At 36.4% G+C, this 17,865-nt stretch overlaps 1 protein-coding gene and 1 long non-coding RNA gene across 2 annotated transcripts; one reads left to right on the forward strand and one right to left on the reverse strand.

Moving 5' to 3' along the window:
* Window positions 1–125: 125 nt before the first annotated feature.
* Window positions 126–3,531, reverse strand: LOC148158414 (uncharacterized). The gene is made up of 5 exons (XR_015763797.1): window positions 3,427–3,531; window positions 1,896–2,038; window positions 1,722–1,753; window positions 619–688; window positions 126–505 (listed from the first exon to the last, which is right to left on the reverse strand). It is a non-coding gene; the product is annotated as an uncharacterized LOC148158414 (long non-coding RNA).
* Window positions 3,203–14,670, forward strand: wdr13 (WD repeat domain 13). Its single transcript, XM_014983818.2, has 10 exons — window positions 3,203–3,307; window positions 5,101–5,188; window positions 5,285–5,516; window positions 6,592–6,701; window positions 7,628–7,758; window positions 7,845–8,152; window positions 10,994–11,174; window positions 11,286–11,427; window positions 12,234–12,352; window positions 13,832–14,670. Exons 2-10 carry the CDS (start codon window positions 5,148–5,150, stop codon window positions 14,014–14,016), a joined length of 1,449 nt encoding a protein of 482 aa, XP_014839304.1. The 5' UTR covers window positions 3,203–3,307; window positions 5,101–5,147; the 3' UTR covers window positions 14,017–14,670.
* Window positions 14,671–17,865: the final 3,195 nt, after the last annotated feature.

The following is a 17,865-nucleotide window of genomic DNA, read 5'->3' on the forward strand; positions in this document are numbered from 1 at the left end:
TTACTTGAAATAACGATTAATCGATTGCTAAATTTCAACAGTCGATTAATCCGATTAATTGTCTCAGCCATACAATAAAGGTATCGTTTTGATTACATTTACTAAGACGGTACATCACAATATCAGCCGTGTGTAATAAATATTCTTTATTTGAAATAGTATTTACACAAAGAATGGATGAACTGTTTGCATAAAGGAGGGCTTAGTCTGATCCAGCCTGGAGTGTGTGTCTTCACATCCAGTGAGGAAGAGTTTGGGTTAGACAGGCTGAGAGGAGCAGAGGGCAGAAGCAGATGGTGATGGATGGAAATCAGGTCTGCCTTGTGCCTCTGTGGGGGAAGGCAGATGTTGTATTGCAGAGCTGCACGGCGGCTTGAGAAGGGAGGTTTGCTCAGCCCCGTCTCCCCTGAGGTCCCCCATGTTTACGACGACAAGACCCCAGCAGCGTCTCCAAAGCCATCTTCACAAACGCCTGGAAGTTATTGCTTCTCTCCCTTCGGCTGTCCTGCGAGGGGACAAAACGGAGACAGATACCTTCACTGGGAACACAGTGGACTTTACTACTTCCTGTACTCCAAAGTACTTCCTGTATCTGTCAGGATTTTGGTAAATGCTTACCTCCTTGCTTCTTGTTATCATCTCCTTTCTGATCACCTTTTTTAGGCTGTTCTTTAGGACTCTGAGGTTGCTGTAAAATTAAAACTTAAATAAATATCAAAAAAATTTAAATATTTTTATTTTGAATGTTGCTCAGTGCCGGTTAGAGCCTTTTTGGGGCCCTAAGCAGCTTTTTGGTGGCCCTCCGTCCCCCATACCAACATGCAAACACCAGATGATTTATCAAGATTTAACACACCTACTATTATTAGCACCATTTGTAATTAGCATGAATTGTACCAGGGTTGTTATGACTATTGATTTTAACCTTACTAGAGGAACAAAATAAAAATAAAATTGGGTTTTGAAATGCAGGGTGGTATTTAAGTGTACCATTTTATTTTAACTATTTGAAACATTAAATTTAATATCTTATGTTTCCCCAACAGTGGCAGCAGCCATCAACAGAAATAGACTAATCATTATTTATAAAAACAAAATAGAAATTGTTTCTTCATGTGTGATAGCAATTAGTTTGCTATATATATATATATATATATATATATATATATATGTATATATATATATATATTTTTTTTTTTTTTTTTTTTTTCTATCATGCTAGTTTGGTGCACTTGGTGGCCCCCTGGTGGCGTGGAGGGCCCTATGGAGTTGCTTAGTTCGCATTGCCTTGGGCCGGCCCTGAGGCTGCTTCTAAAAAACGATAAATTCCAGGTAATGATGTTTAATAAATCCTAAAACTCTCTGTATTGTCAAGATTGATAGTTTTACCACTTTCTCCACTGTTTGTTCAATAAAAGCCTCAATAAATGGCAATAAGGCAATAAATTTGAAAATACTGTTATAATGTGCATGTTAGTAATAAAATTAACACTGCTTTATGTGACTGGTGTAAAAAAGGAGGAAATTACAAATGGGAATGTTTTTCAAGAGCATTGTTTGTGTTTGTTGGGCTATAAATGCTGTGACACATACAGTTCCCTTAAGAAGATTTAATAGTTTTGTCACTTTTATTGTTATCATAAAAGTAGTGCTAAATATCGCTCACCCCTGTGTGCTATACAGTTAAATTGATTAATTAAAATATAAAAGTGAGTATTTACCTTGGTAGCTGACTTCTTGTCCGACTTATTACCTGGATGTGGTTAAATTACAAGATGTGATTAAAAAATGTACAATACAGCTATTGTTTGTCTAATCTTAGCTTTGGTTTAGTGTTGAAGTAATAATAATAAAAAACAATATTTTACAGAATTATCGTGGTCCATGTTGCTCACCTTTCGTTCCTGGCATGTTGGCTGTTCTCCAGAGTCTTTGCTCTTTTGTGTTTTTTATTAGGAGGGGAAATGCACTGCTTAATGTGCTGCCCGAGTCGGCCATTTATGGGCCGTGCTTGTGAATGGCTCCGTCACTGGGGCCCCTTCGAGAAAGAGCAGCGAGAACAAGCAAAGAGCGCGGTCAGCTGAGCAGCGCGTCCCCCGGCTCTGCGGGCCTTTGCTGAGCCAGGCGAAACCTTCTAATACCGCCATTGTGAACTTACTGGAACTGGGCGCTCGCCATTGTTAGAGGCAAGTAAGGATTCCCATTGTGGTAAATTATATGTTTTAATTTCACTGAACTGAATCAAGTGTGGTCTCATTATATAAAATACTTCTCATGTTGTCAGAATTGTATTGAATTGTATTGTATATGAAGTTTTGTTGGTGTAGAGTATCCAAAAATTGAAAGATTAGCACTACTTTAATATATTTTACTCAAGAAAAAGTAAAAAGTAGCTGTGCAAAACAAAAAAGTATTTGGTAAAATACTTGTTTCAAGTAGTACCGATGAAATCACCAAAAATTACATAATCAGACACACCAAAATACAGACTTATGTGGAAACGTTTGGTGTTTTAAAGGTCAAAATCAACATAAGTTATATAAATAACATAATTACAAAACAAAACATCAGGGAAAAGGGGGGAAAACACATTGATGTAATTTAGCAATATACAGAACAAAAGTGGTTTGATTTGATTGACAACATAAGGACATAACAGGCCACATAAAAACTTGTGACTGGATTGGAGGGCTTTGAGTTTGACACAAAAACCAATTAATCAATTAATCGCATAATAAATTAAAATGAGCTCAATAATTTCCCTTGATTAATAGTTTTTGAAGAGAAATTTAGTTTACAGAGACATCACAATCCATTTTATTTATGGTTTTGTGGTTGTGTGTGGTATTTATTTAAATTTTATTTATGTTGTTGGCTGTTCATTTTGGATAATTAAAATATCATCCAGTTAATTTCTCTTTACAAAATTAATGTTTATTGGTTTCTAAAAGGCCAAACTTGCATAATTATGCAATTATCAATATGTCACTAAAAAAATCGTTTCAAAACAACAATATTATAGTTTGTCTCACTAATTACTGCGACAATTTATCGTCCAGCACAGATTTTTAATTGTGACAGGCCTACTGCAGTAAATCATTTAAACCAGCCATATTGTTTAAAGTACCCTTGCAGAAGCTTCATTTTTCCATACTCCAATTAAAATGTGTGAGTAAATCTCGGTGGAGAGAATAATTTACATTAATCTGGTCGGGATTCAGGAGATCCCGCATCAGCCTGAGTGGGTTGGTCACGCAGGGTCACGTGACTTGACAGGAACAGAAGCGATGGAGAAAAGCTAAGGAAGGTGAGCCTTTTCTAAACATATTTCACCATCTATCTTTAGTATATCACTACGGTATGACATTTATCTGTTGTGTACCATTTCTACGTGATACAGTCTACAGATCGGCGTCAGATACTTACAAATAAATCTGTTTTTTCTGCCAGAGCGGTGGTAAAGTTGTACTAGCTTCCTTGCTAGTTGCTAACTGACGCCAGTTAGCTTCGCTGCTGCCAAAATGCTCTTCTGCTGTGGCTATTGCTGGAAAAATATCCAATAAAGACGCTTTTCCTGACTTTAGCTGGTATTTTAAATGACGCTTTTCTTGTTATATTCGCATGTCAAAGGGAAACACTGAAGCATACAGCGATAGCATCGTATTTTCTTTGCTTCTGCATCATCACCTGATTCAACTGTCAGTTGCTGTTATTTTATATCTGGAGAGTTTTGTGTCAGAATAAATAGTTTTATGTGAGTTAAATAATTTGCATTTTTACAGCTGAAATTCTGAGTTTATTTAATTCACCTTTTCGTTTTTGAATTTATTTTATGCACCTCAATTTACATTGAAACCCGTGAGAAGATGGAGCTCACAAAAAATATTTAATTAAAATATTTTAGTAGTTATAGTAAATGTAAGTTGCCTAATATGAAAATGTTTTTATTCATTCAAGAATAATTACCTTTTTCCAAAGGTTCTGCTTTGGAAAAAAGATACAAAACTTTAATTATTTTTCAAACTAAACATTATATTTAAATTCTAAAAGTAATGTTTAAATTCTTTCTGATAGAGAAACGTATCCTGAGATATCAAAATTAGTTGACGTTTGGTAAATAGATAGTTGAAATACATCTGCTTAATATTTTAGAGTCTATTTGTTATCTGGTAAATCAAGTACGGTTTTGTTTTACCAACACTGCTCCATCTATGTCGATGATGGAATAAAAGGTATTTAAGGTTTGTTTATCTATTGTACATCAACAAAAGTTCTTGATATTTCTATTATTTATTATTTGAGTCTGTTTATTTCACGTAACGATTAATCGATTACTAAATTAGCCAACTATTATTTCAGCAATTGATTAATGTCATTGTCTCAGCCCTTAACACTAATAAAGTTAGTGTTTTGATTAAATTTACTAAGATGGTACATCATAATATCAGCCTGGTGTAATAAAACTGAAATTCTTGATATTTTTACCCATAATATCGTATAAATTTGTTTTTGAAGCAAAGCAGGTTAATTTACATAACTGCATAACCTTGGAGAAGATAATTCAAAGTGCTTTTCACAAATCAAATATTTTATTTTTATAATAAAAAAATTGCTATCCTACACTGTATTGGTGTTAGAAGTATTTATTAGAAGCATCTTTCGCTACAAATAATCAAGTGTTGCCTAAAGGAATGATATATTATTTCATTTTAGGCAATGAAAAGCTTTATTATTTTATTATTTAAAGAATAAAACATTAGAAATATATTTGAAAAATATATTTTTAAATGTGTTTCAAATATTAGTACAGAATAAGCTTCAGTGGTTAAATGAAAAACCAGCAAAATGTGCTAATGTTTCGTTGGAGTAATTAATTATTGAAATAATAATTAGTTGCAGCCCTAAAAAATTAAACATTATAAATGTTAGAAAAAATATTTTGTAAAATGTATTTCTGATATTTGTATGGATTAAGGTTCAGTGTTGAAATGAAAAAACTGTAAAATGTGCTAATTTTTTTATGCATTCAGTCGTCTGAATAATCGATTATTAAAACAATAACTGGTTTTAGCCCTGAAATGTGAGCCCTTTGTTTGCCAGGACTCTGCCCCGGCAGTGGCTTCCTCTCCACCCAGAGTGATTGTGGAATGGCAGCAGTTTGGCAGCAGGTTTTGGCAGTGGACGCAAGGTAAGACGCAGCCACGCATCTGACCACCAGGAAGCGAATGAGTAATTTTTTCAGTTACGATCATCTGCGCCTGTGTCGCCTCTTTTCCCTCTGCAGGTATAATGCTTACCGCACGCCTACCTTCCCACAGTTCCGAACTCAGTACATCCGCCGACGCAGCCAGCTGCTCAGAGAGAACGCCAAGTGTGGCTTTGAGCCAGGGCTGCGCAGGCAGTACCTGAAGCTGCGCAGTCAGCTGTTGGCCCTGCGCTACGGGCCGCTGTCTGAGCAGAGCAGCTTCAGGGCCAGCAGCGTGCGTAGCTCCCGTACCACACTGGACCGCATGGAGGTCAGACTCAGTGAAACGGGACACCAGGGAAGAGAGAATAGGCAGAAATGTGGTTGGAGATGGGATTTAAAACACACAAGTCAAAGCCATGCAGCAAATTGGTTGCTGTGCATTAAGCTGAGCAGCTTGGTTGAAATGGCTGGCGCTAATAAGAAGATGTAGTTTTATTTTGATCATACTTTAGGGCTGGGTGATATGCCTTAGCAATAAAATCAACATTTTATTTGGTTTTTCACACGAGATCCGATTTTCATTTTTAAAAATAAATTAGAAATGACAGAGAATATTTTCAAAAAGTGGCTTTTTTGTTTCTGTTATCCATTCTGAGAGTTGTACAATGGAATATGAGGGCCATGCTTCAATTATTTTTGTATATTTACAAGAATATAATCATAATATTAGCAGAATTAAGACATAATTTTACCAGAACGTCTTGAAATTACAAGAAAAACTGTCATTTCTGTAGAGTGTTCACTTCCGTCCCTGTGGACTTCAAAATAAACTCAGTTGTTTGATCCATCATTTTAAAGATAATTTAATGTGCTAAGTGTTAAAAACTTTAACCTTTTCCTTATCTGTAAACCAAAGGACAACGTCACAAGATGCTCAACGTTCATTTTTTGTTTTCGTGTTGTGGTTCTCATAAAATTACTATTTTATTCTCCTAATATTAGGACTTTATTCTTGTATTTCTATGACTTTGGGTTTGTAAATGTATGACTTTATTCTCATAATTATATATACATATTGGCCTGGCCCTAATATTTCATGATAAATTTGACTTAAAGTCCAAATAAATGGAATCTGTGAAGAACGCTTGTCAAACAAGATGGCGGCCGCGGCGTGCTGACATCACAACCAAGGAGAGCTTTAGTGAAAGAAAAACAAGATTTCCCTCAATTTAGCTCCTTAAAAGATGAAGTTGATTTATTGCCCAGCCCTGCCATAAATTAAATGTATTCGTTTATTATTCATAAACAGCTGATTTATGGTTATCTGAGGAACTTTTTCCAGTCTTCACGTTGACTCATCCCTTTGAGATCCTCTCTCTGCTGCTGCTCTGTCTGGTCTGCAGGACTTTGAGGAGGACCCCCGCGCTCAGGGGGCCCGAGGTCACCGCCGGTCCGTCAGCCGAGGCTCCTACCAGCTGCAGGCCCAGATGAACAGAGCCGTCTACGACGAGAGGCAAGAAGAGCTGCTGCAAAAATCTGTTCCTTTCAGCGCAGCGCTGCAACCAACGACTATCTTATTCTCACAATTAAACCGCCACATTCTGCAGATTTTCCATTTAGCTACTTAAGCCTTTTCTTTATAATATTAGAAATACAGCAAGAGATTTTTTTTTGAATAACAAAAGAAATTTTATTTTCCAAAATGTCATAATTTAGCATTCCTTTGGAGAATTTGGGTCAGATAAATATATAGAAATGCCACTTGAGGAGTTTTGGGTAAAACATATTTACAGACAAAGATGCTTTTATATTAAACATGAAGTGTACATATCTTCTTGTACAGTTTTGGTTTAATTATTGCTTTGAATATGTCTGGGGGGGTTCAGCAAATGGCCTTTCCGTGAGTCTATATGTCAGTGAATGATTAATCAATTACTAAATTAGTTGATTATTTCAGTCACTTGTTCATAACAATTAGAATTAGTCTAATCTGAGTAAATTCCTACCAAAATTTTAGATTTTTTTTCTTTTTTAAAAAAAAAAGAAAATTTCTGAGTTTGAAAAGTTTAAAATTTACAACAAAGAACTAAGAAATTTTGAGATTAATCTCAGAAACTTTTGAGAAAATGTATTTTAAATTTCCGGGTTAGAAAAGTATAAAAAAGGAATAAATTTCCACCAAAAAGTCGAAAATATTTGACTTTCCAAACTCAGAAATTTCCAAAAATTTAAAATTGTGCAAGATTCTCAAAGATTTCTGGGATTAATTTAAAATTTTCTGAAATTTTTCTAGCAAATTTTTGACTTCTCAAACTATTTTTTATAGGAAAATTTTGAGATTATATTTGCAGAAATGTACTCCTTTGTTTTCCATCTGTAATGTCCCTAATACCTCGTCATTACAACCATTTTTAATTTTGTACATGTTTTGTGCCGCAGGCCCCCGGGCAGCTTGGTGCCCACCTCGGTGGCAGAGGCCAGCCGGGCCATGGCCGGTGACACAACCCTGAGTGAAAACTACGCCTTTGCCGGCATGCACCACATATTTGACCAACACGTTGACTCTGCCGGTTCGTAAATCGTCCTCTAAACACGCTAAATCCTACATATGGACATAATTTTCATTCAGTTTTTTCTCTTCCTTTCTTTATCGAAGTCCCGCGGTTGCAGTTTGCGAATGACGACAAGCACCTCCTGGCCTGCTGCTCGTTGGACGGCACCCTGTCCGTCATGGCGCTGTCGCCGCCGCCTCCGAGCGTGAGGCTGACGCTGAAGGGACACGGCGGCCCCGTCACGGACTTCGCCTGGTCTCTGAGCAACGACATCATCGTGTCGACGTCGCTGGACGGGACGCTGCGGATCTGGAACACGGAGGACGGTCGGTGCATCCGGGAAGTCAGAGACCCGGAGTCGAGCGAGTTGCTCTGCTGCACCTTCCAGCCGATGAACAACAACCTCACTGTGGTCAGTTCCTCCGTCCTGCGGCTGAAATCACCTCGTAAATTTGTTTTTATCGATTCTCCTTTCAAAAGCTACTTTACTGCTTAAACAGATTTATTGTTAGGAAATTATGCATAAAAATATTCTTACTTACTCCAAAGAGATTGTATTTTTAATGAGGTTTGGCTCATTAAACACATCGTTACTGTAAGAAGACAAAGTTTGGTGACAAACACTAAATTCACAAAACCGTAACTTGATTTTACACAAATGTAACTTTATTGTTTCACTTATTTTTATTTAAGAAGTTAATTAGTGATATTTTGTGTTTTTTGGGCTTAAATTTAAATAATAATGGCCTTTCATAAAGTTTTTAAAAAGTCTTACATTTAATTTGCATCATACAGGGTTTCCCCCAGTGCTTTGTAAGCCTGGCGGGCCTCCAGGCTTGTTGTGCCCCACCAGGCGCAGCTTTGCTTATTTATTTAAGTTTTTTTTTTAATGTTTGCGTTTTTAAGACTTTATAGTTGGTGTTCAGATATTAATCTTCCAATCACATATAATTATCAAGTGATATTTTCAAATTTTCTGCCAACTTTAAACATTTTATAACTCAGAAACACGACGAGCTGCTGGATGAACGACTGCCTGAGCTCCCCATCCTCCGAGCTTAGCAAGTTTTCTGGCAGAAACCTTGATCATATATATTTTGTTTTATTCAATATTTTAATAGTTTTTGACATTTTAGCTTTTACATTACCAATATGATCCTTCTAAAGCAATTTGTTGTCGAGTATCAACCGCAAAAATCTGATTTCATATAGTATTTCAGAACTGTTTATCACTTCTTTACTAAATAGTGCAAGTTTTGTTTTAAAAGATGGACCGATAATTTGCCATTTCTTCTCCTCTCTCCAAAAATAATGTAAAAATATGGTTGTGAGAAATGAGAGTTCACATTATCCACTGCTTTACTCCAGTGAAAGATGGAGTAAGAATATTCAAGATAAGAGGAAAATTAGGAAAACTAATTTTCATTAGAGAAGCTGACAGTCATGACCTAAATGTTCGGGGATCTCAACAGTCGTCACGATGTCCAAGAAGCCTTAAAATAACTCCGTAATTTATTTCAGTAGTATAATCATAACTGAAAATGTTTGGAAATCCATCTTTTAATTTGTGTTTTCCTGGTTAGAGATTATTCATGTGCGGTTTGGAGCAAATCGGTGAATAAATGTGTGATTTAGATCCAAATGTATGCAATAAATCAGGGGCCTAACTCCGGAGGTTCATCATATTTACTGCCGAAATTATTTTCAGATCTTGCTGCGAGAATTTCTTTAAACTTTGAAAATTGTTTGTGCCATCATTCGGTCTTATGGAAGAACGAACGCTCGTCTTACCGGTTGTGTTTTGTTGAGAAAAAGAGTAAAATGTAGATTTTTTATTTCAACAGATTTAGTTGTTTTCCTTCCTTTAGTCTCTCAACAAGCAGCTTTTATTTTATTTTATTGTTATTCCAAACGTTTCCTGTGTGTGAAGTTCATTGACAATCGTTGCATGCAGAAGGAAGCCCTTTACCTCGTAAATGGCTGAACATTGATTAAAATTACACTATTAAATGTCAGCGCTTGTAACCAGGATTAGAGTTGTAGATATTTTTGAATGATTTTATTTTTAACCTTTTTCTTTGCAATGATGAATTATCTCCCTGAGGAAGCTGTTTTGTAAAATAAGAGTTGTTTACGTTAATTTATGCCGCTATGAATCATGGGGGAAAAGTGGATTTGGGTTGAAACCGGAGCTGCTGATGTTAACATGTAATTAATCTGAAAATTTTAACACTTTAATACAACATAAAACTGAGAATATTCTGACATGTTTGGGACAATAAAACGTTTTCTTGAACTTTTTTTTTTTTAACGTGCGCACAGTGTGGGCAGTGGCCCTGGGCGACATCAGAAAGGGGCGGAGAAAATAAAATGCATCTTATCTGACAGTTGTCCAATAAACATGTTTGCTACGACTTTACGCCTCTGTAGTGGAGCAAGTTCCCCTTCGGTCAGAGGGTGTACCAAACCATAAAATTAAAATTCATCTCGTTTATTTAAAAAAAAAAATGCAGAAAAAATTCTAAATGTACAATATTTTTTAGAACTTATTAATCTAAACATAATTTTAGATTTATTCTATACGGAAAAGGATTAGGGCCACCGGGGGAAAAAAATAGAATTCAAAATTCTGAGAAAAGAATCTCAGATTCTGAAATTCAGAAATCTCAGAAATTCTGAGATTAAAGTCGGAATTCTGAATTCCGAATAATTCTGAATTCTTTCTTTTTTTTCAGTGGCCCTAATCCATTTCTGTAATTCTAAGGAGCCCGTCTTTTTCTATTTATACTTTTGCTTGTTTGCCCTCTTATTTAGGCAAACAGGCAAAAGTTCCTGGATGTTTTTGATGCCATCAAGTTAAAGCAAAAGTTGTGACTGATAAAAGATGAATAGTTTGTGTTGTTGGTTAGGTTTTCCATTTAGGACCATTTTAATTTACTAAGAAATTTGCACTAAAAACCAAAACACTTGGTCAGATTTTGTGACAAAAGATCTAAATTTTTTTTTAAACATTTTTTTATTTTTCTGCCTCATACCGATCAACAATATTGTGACAGTTTCAACAAATATGTAAAGTAATGTATGTTTTATAAAAGTAATCCTGATTAATCTCAGCGCTGGAGTTCGGTTAATCTGGTTAAACACCAGCTGAACATTGCCGTGTTTCCGGTGGCAGCAGATCTCGTGCAGATCAGTTCTGAGTGTCGGTGTCTGCGCTCCCCGCCGTCCTGATGAAGGCGTTCTCGTGTTCCAGGTGGGAAACAGCAAGCACCACCTGCAGGTGGTGAACATCTCCACTGGGAAGAAGGTGAAGGGGGGCTCCAGTAAGCTGACAGGCCGCGTGCTGTCTCTCTCCTTTGATGCTCCGGGGAGGATCCTGTGGGCTGGCGACGACCGTGGCAGCATCTTCTCCTTCCTCTTTGACATGGCAACAGGTACAGGCGCAGCTTTTCCATCCGACTGAGGCCGCTTTACAAATTCTAATCAGGTTTTCCCAGAATAACGAGCAGCGGCTCCTGGTGCGTCTCCCTCCTCTGTCCCTGCAGGGAAGCTGACCAAAGCCAAGCGGCTGGTGGTGAGCGAGGGCAGCTCCATCTGCAGCATCTCGGCTCGCTCCTGGATCAGCCGCGAGGCCAGAGACCCGTCCCTGCTGGTCAACGCCTGCGTCAACAAGCTGCTGCTCTACAGGTCGGCTTCCTTTATTAGCAGCTTGTTTACTCACTGCTGCAAACTCTAAACAGGGTTCGGACGGCCGAGTCAGATGTTTAAAAATGCTTCAATGTCAAGCGGGTGCCTTCAGAGTTTTGGAAGATGTTTCATTTCTGTGTGAAGAAATTAAATATTTTCTTTATTTGGTCATAAAGTGCAATATAACGTTTGATAAAAACTTAAATTTAAATGTTTGGTTTCTGGAGATTTAATTATTTTCAGTATTGTTTTTATTTCCAAAGTCTGGTCCTGAAAAGTTTGAAAACTTACCTTGAAAATGCTTGAAAGTCCTTGAATTTTACTCTGGGAAATGGCTGTAATTAGATGCCAAAATCTATATTTTTTTACAGAATTTGAACTTGCTGAAGCTAAAACTGCCGCTTAAATAGTTCTGTGTAAAACATATTTACAGACAAATATATTTTTAAACTTAAATTCAGCATGTCTGTATATATTTTGGCTTAATTACTGCTCTAAAAATCTTTTTTTTTTTTAGAAAATTACTTCAGTTAATTTGCTAAAAATTACTAAATTAATTGACGATTATTTCAGTAATTGATTAATCGTGCTTAATTTGATTGTTTCAGCACTAATTTTAGTTTAGCTTGTTTCTCTCGTCACCAAATGTTATTAATAATAGTGAACTCTTTAGTATTTTTCTTATTTCCAAAGTCTGTTCCTGGAAAACTTTCCTTGGAAAATGCCTGTTTTTTCTGTGAAAACGCTGTTCGAAGCAGTAAATATTCAGCTGTTTCTCATTTATTGAAACCCTTTCCTAATCCCAGGGTTGTGGACAACGAAGGAACGCTGCAGCTGAAGAGAAGCTTCCCCATCCAGCACGGATCGCAGCACGTCCACAGCATTTTCTGCCCCCTCATGTCTTTCAGACAAGGGGCCTGTGTGGGTAAGGAGTCCCGCCGCTCCCGCTCTGGTGGGCTTTGTGCTCCTGCTGGGGTCTCTTAGCGAACCTGCTGCGATATCTGAATCAAAAATGAGCCCAAACTGCACAGCGAGCTGCAGGCCATCCAGTGCAGAGAAGGAAGAAAGACTCAGACATGAAATCAAAAATAGCACCAGGCTGCTTTGGGATTGAAAGGAAATATCTGGAATTAGAAAATTACAGCAACAAGGCGGCCCGTTTTTCTGCAGCACGTTGCAAACATGCTCCCAGCTTCCCCACGTTTCACTTTTATCTCCTATTTTTATTTCACACCAAGGCGCGCCGCTGTCTGGATCACACTTGGGTTTCCCAATTACCAGAAAAGTTAAAAATACCTGAACTTAAGCAGAGAAAAATGATCGTTTCTGTCAGAGACGATCGTCTGGGCGAGATGCTTTTTACGCTCACTTGAATGATTTAAATGATCATACTTTACTAAATAACACTGACTGGTATCTAAATGTCACACATTTTAATTTGAATGTTTCTTTTTTTCTGAGTAGAAAAGTAGAGTTTTTAATAATCCAAAAACTTCACGGACTGACTTGAATAACCCTCCACCCATCTCTGATAATATTTAGTCAGATTTCTCGTTTAAAGTTGCACTTTTAGTGTCGGTGTCACCCACCCCTAGTTCTGAGACAAAAACACAAAATCTCAACTCAGACTTGCTAAAAACATCCAGATTTAGACGAGATTTATTTTCTGTTGTTTTCACTACATGGAAAAATCATGGAGGAGAAAACATGACCTGTTTTAGACTTTCCTGCACTGAATGTGGTCAGTTCATTGTTTTCTATATTCATCAAAGCTGCAGTAACTTTTATATAAAAAATGTTTTTTAAATATTTGTTAAACATGTCATGACGGTTTAATATCTACTGCCAATCAGAGGCAGCCTGTCGCAATAACAAATTAATCAATTAATCATGATAAATGAAAACATATTCAATAATTTCCACTTGCATAATTTATTATTTTTCTCTTTTCTCTCTCTTCCTACCAGAAACTGGATGACAGGAGTCTTTAGTTTGGTGTTTTGGTCTCAACTAGTACATTTGTTTTAGTTTACAGAGACTTTATAATTCATTTTATAAGCTGATTTTTTTTTGTTGTTGTTTTGTTTTCCAGTTCCAGAGTTAAATGTTTGTGAGAATATAAAGTTTATTGATCTTTGAGAATGCGTTCTTGCATTATGACATCATTTTATTACTGGAAATTGTCTCAAAACAATATTATTGTTTATCATCCAGCAAAATTTGTTACCATGACAAGCCTAGCTGTTACTCATGCTCATGTACTTGCTGCTAAATGAGCAAATGGTGGAGAAACATCTTATCGTTAACCGTTTATTTACCGTCATCGGCGCTAACTAGCATGATCTGTAGTTTCATCCCAATGTTAACCTTCTTCTTCTTCTGTCTTTGACTCTCTGCGTCTCAGTGACCGGCAGCGAGGACGGCTGCGTCTACTTCTTCGACGTCGAACGCAACACCAAGGCCATCGTCAACAAGCTGCAGGGTCACGGCGGCCCGGTGCTGGACGTGAGCTTCAACTGCGACGAGAGTCTGCTGGCGTCCGCCGACTCCACCGGCATGGTCATCGTCTGGAGGAGAGAGCAGAAATGAAAACAAGCTTCCATCCACTACATCTGAACATGTACGAGTAAAACCCGACCTGCTGCTCTTTACCGTCCAGTCCCACCGTGTAGGTCTTCACTGGAATGTATCAAACATCTAAAGTAGTGAAACTAAAGTGCAATCAGATAGAGCCTCTTCCTGCGTGGGAGGGAAGAGTCCGTCCTCCTGCAGCTGGAACCGACTTCACCACCATGCATGCGTCATGGCTCACCTCCAGCCGGCGTGAAGAGGACGCGCTGTAATCTTACTGGAAAAAGCAACACTTTGTATCACACTGATGTTCCCTCCGGCGTAGCTCCCTCACTATTTATGTAACTGTTATCCAAGCAGCGTAATCAAGTGTTGTTCGCTCTCAGTCGCCTGTTTGCCTTTGAGACCATGTGCATGAAACAAGCAGGTCGTTTATCACTAAATGTTGGCGTGTTGATCAGTGTGTTTGTTCGTGTGTGTGTGGTGATTCAGATAATTTATTTAGCACAATAAATGGCTGCATTGTGACTTATCCGTGTCAAATGTTTTAAATGATTTGAAATATCGGAGGAGGGTGCATGTTGAGATCAGCAGGGGTGTCCAAACTTTTTGTCACGTGGGTTAAAATCAAGTCAAAAGTAAAAAATAAATAAAAATTTTAAATCAAACAAATGAAGTTGCCTTTTTTATTTTTAGATTTTTTTTATGTAGATCCAAAATGATTTTGCATATTTTCTTTATTAAATGACTTGTTTTTCAAATAATTTTAGGATTTAACATATTTATTCTCCATTTCAAGTCACTTATCTTCAAAACGTTATTGGATTTAATAATTTTAAAAATGTGGTTCTTATTCTAAAAATTTAAAAAGATGAATACTTTCTATCATTTTAAACATTTTTCATTGTAAGAAATTTATGTTGGTAATTAGTTTAACCTGATTAAAAAAAAAGTTCAGTCAACAAATTTGTATCTTTCCTGAGGTGCAGTTTTGGGACCACAAAAAAAAATCAGTCGACGGGCCACGAGTGGCCCCTGGGCCACACTTTGAACACCCCTGATGTAAACAAACTGGATTTCCTTCAACAGACTTCTAATTATAATCTAGAAATTTATGTAGTGTTGAGATTGAATCTATTCCAGAAACATAAAGGGACAGTAATATATACATCTTTTAATTTTAAAATAATTTTTTTAAATTCCTTTTATGAAATAAAATAAAAATTATGCAGCATTTTTATAAAATAAATTGCTATATAATTCCAAAGATACTTTGCAATTTAACGCCTTGAAATTGGGCCTCTGTCTCTTTAAGAAGCTCCTGTTCTTCTCAAGATGCTGCGTATTTAACCCTTTCATGCATGAATTATGATCTTTGTGTCAGGATTTTTTTCCATTTTTTGGGGGGCTTGGAAGGGGATTTTCTGAAGGCATAATAAAAGGTAGGAAAGAAAAAATAAATTTTTTTTTTTAGGTGATCAAAATAACAAATACAAAGTTATTTGAAAAATACATCAGTAGTATTGTTCTTTAGGGGTTATCTGATGTCACAGGATATTTTTTACCGTCTACAGTAGAAGGAGGGACCAGGTCGGTTGACATGCTTTTTAGTCTGTCGGCCATATTGGATTTAACAAAAATAATTTCTTGCATTTGCAGCTGATGCCAGCAGTTGATGGTGTATTTTATGGTGCATTAGTTTTCACTTCGGTGGATTAAGCCCTTAAAGGGGCAGTATCATGCGTTTTCCATAATATGGAAAACACACAATACGGAATGTTGATTTATCGGAATAAATCATCATTTGTTTGATTTTATAGCAAAATCAAATAACTGTTACCTTCAGTGGCTATGAAAATGTAAATATCAGACATGACTAAAGTAATTTCACTTTACAAATTTAATGCCTTCAAATTGGGCCTCTGTCTCTTTAAGAAGCTCCTACTCTTTCCTCTATCTATTAAATGCTAGTTTATTGGTAGGTGGCAGGCTGATGCTTCGTTTTTGTTTCTTTTGTCCATTTCTGATGTGATCCAGATCTTTAAAACCTTTTAAATTTGAATTGGTGAGACCCTGAATATGTTGTGCTACTAAATAAATCAAATTATTTCTGTGAATATAATGCTTTAGCGCCACAATATTTTCTGAAGAGAGTTGGAAATCATAGAGATGGGGCAAAAAGAAAGTCTCATTATTTGTTTGTGATCCATGCTTTAGGTCTGCTGAAGCCATAAAAGTGATGCATTGCTGTTGCGTTGCCAGAATAATACATTAATGATACTCCAGGGATTATTCTTGTATTTCAGTATTCACACTGTTTTCAGGAGAAAAGAAAATAAGATTTAAAAATTAATTTTACATGTATGGAAAGTGTAAGTTTGGATGCACATCTTGTTACAGTCAGAGTTTTGAATGTTAATGTTTCTGCGTCCATGTTACCAGAAGTCATGGTCAAATTCTTTTTTTTTATGATGAAACTGACTTGACTTTCCAGAATAATACCAGCTAAAGATGAAAGTTTCAGGTTGTCAGAGTTCACAGTTATCTGAAGATTTCAAAACGGCAGGAAAACCTACATGAGGTCAACAGAAAAACTTCTTTTTAAAAAATACCGCAGGTGTGTTTTCCCTAATGGGTGAGATGGCCTTTTTGTTGTGATGGGGAAGAGGGAAGCAGACTAAAAATAAGCAGCAGGAGATGAGGAGGCCGACGCGATGCAACCTGTCAAACCTGGAATATTTTGAGGATTCTGCTCATGGAAACTTCTCTGACATGCACAGCCTCAGAGCTCCAAGGCACACAATAGAAATTAGCTTGCATTCATTTTTGAAATATAAGCTAATTATTTTTTAGTGTAATTATACAATCATCCACTGTCTGGATTTCAATCAGACTCTAATTAGGGTAAAAGTATGCTATATTCTTCCATCATATCCATTTTATTTTAACGTAGCATAATTATTCAGCGCAGCTTCTTACGTAAGGTTTGTTTTATGAATGATTTTACCTCAAGTGCAACTGGCGTTCAGCATCATATAGCTTTTTTTTGTTGTTGCATCAGACCTGGTTTTATACCTGAAATGATGCGTTTTAACCAATCAAAACATTTATAAGGTACACAAAGGAAAACTAATTTTGGATGCACATCTTGTTGCAGTCAGAGTTTTGAATCTGCATGAGATTTGTGAGTATAGAGAGAAAATATAATGGTTAGTTTTCAGCATTTTGTTTCCATTTAAGCCGTTTCAGAAGCTGTAAACCAGAATTTGTAAACAAACTTCTTGGGGGAATTTTACAAAAATCAGAGTTAGTTGTCAGCTAAGCCATTTGATTATGTCTAAAATCTAACTAATATTAAAGTTCCAATGAAAAAGAAAGATTTTGGGCTTAACACCTCTTATTTATGCTCTAAAACCTGAAACTTCTCATTGTTTTTATTGGATTAATTAATTTCCTCCTGCAGCTTCTAAAGAAATGCAGTGAAGAACTAAAAGTTTTCTTTGCAACAGCAGGTTGAAACAAGTTAGTCTGACTTAATTGCTTTAAAACTTTATAAATTTTTCACAATCTCACAGCCGTTGTTATTGCCTAGAAGCAGATGTTGTGTTTATGTTTTGGCAATTTATAAGCAGATCAATAATCATGTTTGCATATTTGAACACATATTTAAAACCTGAAGTGCCTTTTAAAAATACAAATTTTAAAGTGTGCTTTATTAGAAATATGTCACAGATTAACTCGTGATAAATTAATTGTGGTTTTAACTTTTTTTTTTACTGATGAACTAAACATTTCTGACATCCATTTTTATTTAACCCCCTCTGATTCTCCTGTGTAAATTCAGGAGGAACCAATAGTTTCAGAAAA

The sequence above is a fragment of the Poecilia mexicana genome, unplaced genomic scaffold, assembly GCF_051168715.1.
Source record: "Poecilia mexicana isolate PSO_F unplaced genomic scaffold, ASM5116871v1 scaffold_7, whole genome shotgun sequence".
Classification (NCBI taxonomy): domain Eukaryota; kingdom Metazoa; phylum Chordata; class Actinopteri; order Cyprinodontiformes; family Poeciliidae; genus Poecilia; species Poecilia mexicana.

Coding starts and splice junctions, on each gene's coding strand:
- wdr13 (XM_014983818.2), top strand. CDS start 5,148: ATGGCAGCAGTTTGGCAGCAGGTTTTGGCAGTGGACGCAAG. Junction 5,517..6,591: donor CCACACTGGACCGCATGGAG/GTCAGACTCAGT, acceptor TCTGGTCTGCAG/GACTTTGAGGAGGACCCCCG. Junction 6,702..7,627: donor AGAGCCGTCTACGACGAGAG/GCAAGAAGAGCT, acceptor TTTGTGCCGCAG/GCCCCCGGGCAGCTTGGTGC.